At 39.0% G+C, this 6,000-nt stretch overlaps 1 protein-coding gene across 4 annotated transcripts in view; it reads right to left on the bottom strand.

The window, feature by feature from the left end:
- Positions 1-232: 232 nt before the first annotated feature.
- Positions 233-6,000, bottom strand: part of smc5 (structural maintenance of chromosomes 5) — a 49,502-nt gene continuing 43,734 nt past the window's right edge. For all 4 annotated transcript variants that reach the window (XM_048527316.2, XM_048527315.1, XM_048527318.1 and 1 more), the window contains 3 exons: positions 3,107-3,286; positions 2,775-2,870; positions 233-2,051 (listed from right to left, as the gene is read on the bottom strand). In XM_048527316.2, coding sequence (XP_048383273.1) covers positions 1,917-2,051; positions 2,775-2,870; positions 3,107-3,286 — 411 coding nt within the window. In that variant the 3' untranslated portion in view covers positions 233-1,916. The remainder of the gene's footprint in view (positions 2,052-2,774; positions 2,871-3,106; positions 3,287-6,000) is intronic.

The following is a 6,000-nucleotide window of genomic DNA, read 5'->3' as shown; positions in this document are numbered from 1 at the left end:
ATTTGACAGTACTTAAAAAAGGAAGCTTCTAAATAAAGATTATTTATTTCAATTCAAAAAGTAACAGCAATAATTGTACCCCAAATACAATACAAAGCATCTCAAAGTGATTTAAAAAAACTGTTAGCAATTATTTCCTAACGGGCACTATTTTAAAAAAGGCAATGTTTTCAACCAATTCAAAACACACAAAATTCTGAAACAAAAGTTTTATGAAAACAAGAAAAGTGAGTCAATTTCTCACAGGGATTTTATTAAAAACCAATGCAAGGGGAATGTAATAAATTAAACTGGTGCAATTACACTGCACAGATCCAAAAATTCCAATTGTCTGCCTTTAAAAGGAATTAGTTATTGACACGAGTATGGCGGTGTATATGTCCCTCTCTCAAGTATTAACAGGCTGAGCAGTGGTTATGGAAAAACAAAGCTCTGGTCACCTCTGATGACTATGTTGAATTTCTTCTAAAGACATCCTCCAAAGTTTTACTGTGAAGGCAGCAAGTCTCTCAGGCCATCTTTGAACCATGTTTTAATATTTAAAAACTTGAAACACAACTGATGCAATTTGTACGTTATTTTACAAAAATAAAGCAGTACTGCAGAACAGCACAGCATTTTAAATAGTCAATCCTTCAATCCAACACTACCCCCTATAGGCCCACATATGAACAACACCAAATGGATTAGAATTAGTTTTTGTTGTACAATAGCCCACAGCAGTAATCAGAACCACACAGCTGGGGCAAGTGCAGAAGCTTAGCTTGGTTAATATTGGACTATCCTAGTTGTTAAGTTGGGTGACTTCCACAAAGAACTGGTCAACGAGCAACTCTCCCACATAGGGTTACATCAGTGCAAAGGACACTTAGTGATTCATTCAAATTTTGTGCTGCACAATAGGAATAAAAGACTCAGTAGCACATTACTGTCCACTTACGGCTGACTGAGTAGACATCTCTCTCATTTGAACACAAGGATACTTTCTGCATTCGTGAGTAGTTGATTTCCATAGCATAATTCTGATTTTGGAAAGAGGGCACTTTTTATTCCTCTTCGAGGATGCAAGGTCTGGCTGTAATCTAGTTCTTTTTTTGAAAAAAGCATTTCTGCAATATAGATGTCTGCTCAGACGTACAAAGGCCTTAAAGACACATCTTAATCGTTCTTAACAATTCATTAATTTGTTTTTCCATCCAACTGTTTGAATGATATATTACAGCTTGTAAAAAACAGTTAAGAAGTAGGAGATCAAAGATGAGTGGGTGGGGGTGGGGAGGCAATGGATGGGCTAATTTCACAACCTGTCATGACATACAACATATTACAGAAATAGAACACACCGCACATTATATTGGCAACACATTTCTTAAGAGGAGGAGAGTTTGTCCAGCAAACAAGCTACCTTTTCAGTTCCAGAAACTTTGACTCCCACTATTTTACAGCTCTGTACAATAGATTAGCTACCAAAACATACTGCCATCTAAATGGTGGGGGTGTGCACACATGGAGCAAATGAAAGTGGTATCCGGCAAAACAATAAGCTTACTTTTGTTGATATCACTCAAGAAAGAATCAGCTAGCATTTCTCTATTCATATAAATAAGCATCTGAGAGTCAAACACACAAAAACTCATAACACCTGAACACCTAACTCTATGGTGCCAATGGATTACAAAATCCTGATAACTCTGTTGAGTGATCGTCCGTTTCATGAGACTACACTGCCAGGCACTTAGATTCCTTTTAATGGCAACCCCTAAGCCTCCATAAACACAGGTAGTTATGTTTTAAAAAGACTTCAAACTCCAAGTAGAAGCATAAAGGGTAAGAGAAATGATCCTAAGATCCCAAGAGTTAGTCCTTTATATGTAAACATAATTGACTGTTCCCTGAGACAGAACTATCCTTAGTTCTCAGTTATGGACTTGTACTCTTCGTCGTCTCCTGAGAAAAGCTTTGAGATTCCACCTGCCTGGCGGCAGCATGTGTGGTCCGTTGTAAACGCACAGCACTGTCATGTTGTCAGAGTAAGTCAAATTCTGCAAAAGCTGTAGGAAAAAGAAAATCAGCAATTATCAAATATGGTCAGTCTTGCATTGAGTCATTGAATAGACTGATAAAACAGTGGCAGCACAGGAGGCGGCCATTTGAATCATTCTGTTCATACTGGCACTCTGCAAACGCGACTCACCCAGTCTCACCACTCCTACCTTTATCCCATAGCCCTTGCAAGTTTACATTTTTCAGATAACGATCAACTTCCCCTTTAAAGGGCATGAGTGAAACTGCCTCCACCAAACTGTCTTTTAGTGCTTTCTTGATCCAAAATATGTGTTACATAAAAACGTTTCCTTGTGTTGACATTTTATCAATGACATTAAATCTGTGCCCATTAGCTCATGATCGTTCCAGCAATTCCTTGAAGACATTTTAGGGAAAGGAGTTTAAGGTTCATTAACGAATAAAATTTAATTTAAATGAGGGAAGCCCGATAACAGAAGCTGAAGAGCAAAGCAGTGTCCATAAAGCCTTGTATAAAATGGGCATAGCAAGGGATGAGGAGGAAAAAGGGCTCCATTCCTTCATTTTGCAAAGTAGACTGTTGCTCATGTTTTCACAAAATCATAAGTAGTAACATTTAGCTACTTGTTACCCAATTATTCAGCATAAGCCATTTTGAGTTTACAATGCTGGTTGTCTGTATAGGCATATACTTCTGGTGCTAGCTAAACATCATTTCGATGACAGGATTCACAAGCTTAAGCATGTACCTTGGGTGTGATAAAGAAATACTGAGATGTGTTCTCCTTGCAAGCTGTGCGTACCACCATTTCAAAAACCCTCCTCTCATTGGTTGGGTCCATACCCTGCAATGATAAAAAGTAATGAGTCACACATCTCTGCCACACATTTTTCATAGAAACTCCAACATTCTTTATTACATCAAAACTTTTACTTTATACAATCAGTTAGGCGAAATTAAGCGATGAAATTTGCCAGAAGACAATTCTTACGGTTTGCTTTTGTTTCTTTTGTATTGCCACTTGAACAATGCAGCATTATCAGTAAATATATTCCCTGAATGCTTTGATGATAAAAATACCTGATTGATTTCATCTACAACTCGAAAGGGGCATCTATTTAATTCCTGTAGAGCCATTAAATACAACATTGTAGAAACACTTCGCTCTCCGCCACTCTGGTGATGTGGGGTGAGCTCATGGAGCTGAGTACTGCTGCGAAACTTCACTCGGATTCGGATACCATACTTATCATATTCTTCCTGTAGGAAACAAGAATGCACAGAACTGAGGTGATCAAATAGGCGATCTAATTTTGATTCCTCTGCTGTATATTTGTATTTTTGCATAATTGCATTGATTACCTCAAAGTTAATCTTTTCTTACACCAAAACCTGCATGACTTGACCCACGGTTTAACAACAACTCGTACCTGTATTGTAGGAAAATGTCTCAAGATTCCTCACAGAAGCACTCCAAAAGTGTGTCACACTTCAACAGATATTAGATAACTCAAAAGAAGTAGCTCATACACAATATTCAAAATTGACTGTCTTCTTGCTGCTGTACCAAACAGATTGATTTGAATTAGGTTTATTGTCACATGTACTCATGAGCACTCCTTCATACTAAAAAATGGGAAAAAAAACAAAGAAACATAAGGCCATAAGACATAGGAGCGGAAGTAAGGCCAATTGGCCCATCGAGTCCACTCCGCCATTTAATCATGGCTGATGGGCATTTACACTCCACTTCCCTGCACTCTCCCTGTAGCCCTTGATTCCTTGTGAGATCAAGAATTTATCAATCTCCACCTTGAAGACATTTAACGTCCCGGCCTCCACTGCGCTCTGTGGCAATGAATTCCACAAGCCCACCACTCTCTGGCTGAAGAAATGTCTCCTCATTTCCATTTAAATTTAGCCCCTCTAATTCTAAGGCTGTGCCCACAGGTCCTAGTCTCCCCACCTAAGGGAAACAACTTCCCAGTGTTCACCCTTTCTAAGCCATACATTATCTTCTAAGTTTCTATTAGATCTCCCCTTAACCTTCTAAACTCTAATGAATACAATCCCAGGATCCTCAGCTGTTCATCGTACGTTAAACCTACCATTCCAGGGATCATCCGTGTGAATCTCCGCTGGACACGCTCCAGCGCCAGTATGTCCTTTCTGAGGTGTGGGGCCAAAAATTGGACACAGTATTCTAAACGGGGCCTAACTAGAGCTTTATAAAGTCTCAGAAGCACATCACTGTTTTTATATTCCAACCCTCGAGATGAACACCACCATTACATTCGCTTTCTTAATCACGGGCTTTACCTGCAAGTTAACCTTTAGATAATCCTGGGCCAACACTCCCAGATCCCTTTGTACTTCTGCTTTATGAATTTTCTCACTGTTTAGAAAATAGTCCATGCCTGTATTCTTTTTTCCAAAGTGCAAAACCTCGCATTTGCTCAAACAGTAACAGTTCAACACAACAAGTGTCTCGTCATGTTAGACTCGCAGTCCTCATAAGGGTTCAATCTTGATCCTGGTCCAGGCTGCCAGCCACCCTGGGCCGTCTACTCTTGTGATGCCAAGTGCCTGAGTTCTGGGAGGGCACAACTGCCAAAGCCCTAGCCACTACCATCACCACTGCTGCCTTCAAGACCGAGCTCGCTCTAGAAGGTAAATAAAGAAAAACTGAAAAGCTAAAACGTGCAAGAAGAAACGTGAGAAAAGAAAGAAAGAAAAGTGGTTCAAGTGGAAGAGCACTGGCTCAGGAGTCCTCCTCATCTATCATCTTGAACCACAATGAAGGTCACAGCTTAATTCTCATTGATAAATTAGAAGGAATATGGCCATTTGCCTCCAATAACTGGAGAAACAAGTTTGCAAAACCCACAAGAGTGACATAGTTTAAATGAAAATAACGGAACGCTCTATAGCAGGATCCACTGATACAAATAAACTGTTCTTCACCCAGGTACGATACAACATGATAGCAGGGCAAGGATTTGGCACAGTACAAGAAAAATACACGGTCACCGTCACTGTCAGTAGCTACAATGAAAGAAATGGAGTATAGAACTAATTGCAGAATAAATAGCCATTGTTTCCATTATGGTGATGGTCAATATTAACAAGATACACAGACACCATTTAAACAAAATGCAAGAGATGATTCAGAGATTATTTCAATTCATTCAAGGGGATTGGTTAATTTTACATGACAGATGTATGCTGATTTACAAGGAAAAGGTCATTTTTTTGTTTATAAATGGCTTGTGGATGTGTAGTTATGCTTGTTTATTCCCAGGGTACTTCACAGTTTAGCCTATGTACAGTTTCACAGATGATGTTGTTTAGCTTCTATAGAGTTTCAGAATGACTAATTTGTGCCTCTTCACTTATTTTTGTGGGCATATTGCGAAACAAGATATCCAAGTCAGTTCTGAAGGAGGAGAGTACGGCAGGACAAAAATGGCATTAAGTGTATTCTGGGGATCATGTTCACAACCGTTATGACGAAATCTGATTTCAAGACTTGTATTCATTAAGTCAGACCCTAACTGAAATGCTATTTTTTAAAGGAAACGAACACTGAAACAGATTAGAAAACAAGACTTTAGGGCAGACTGAAATAGTCGAAACCATTAAAAAATGCACACATCTGTCAGTGCTCAGATATTGATTGCAGTGTTACAGTGCATACAGGTTAAAAATGATGGAAACTGGATCCACAAACTGAGAATAGTCAAAAATATATTATCTCCTCCTGGATCTGTTGCTCCAAAGTTAAAAACTTATGACACAGGCCATCCAGATTGTTGCAAACAGAATTGAGGTGGTTCTGTAGATATGCCAGTTTTGCTGACAAGCGTATCCAAGTTGCTGATACATAATTGGCAGCTGGAGAACAGGGGAAGATCTAGAAGGAAAATCTGAAATTCTTTTAGACAAAGATAGACTCCTGAAGGACTTTGTAACTG

Source organism: Stegostoma tigrinum, chromosome 3 (assembly GCF_030684315.1).
Source record: "Stegostoma tigrinum isolate sSteTig4 chromosome 3, sSteTig4.hap1, whole genome shotgun sequence".
In the NCBI taxonomy this organism is placed as follows: domain Eukaryota; kingdom Metazoa; phylum Chordata; class Chondrichthyes; order Orectolobiformes; family Stegostomatidae; genus Stegostoma; species Stegostoma tigrinum.
The sequence above is the reverse complement of the archived record's forward strand: the minus strand, read 5'-3'. Positions and strand labels throughout refer to the sequence as shown.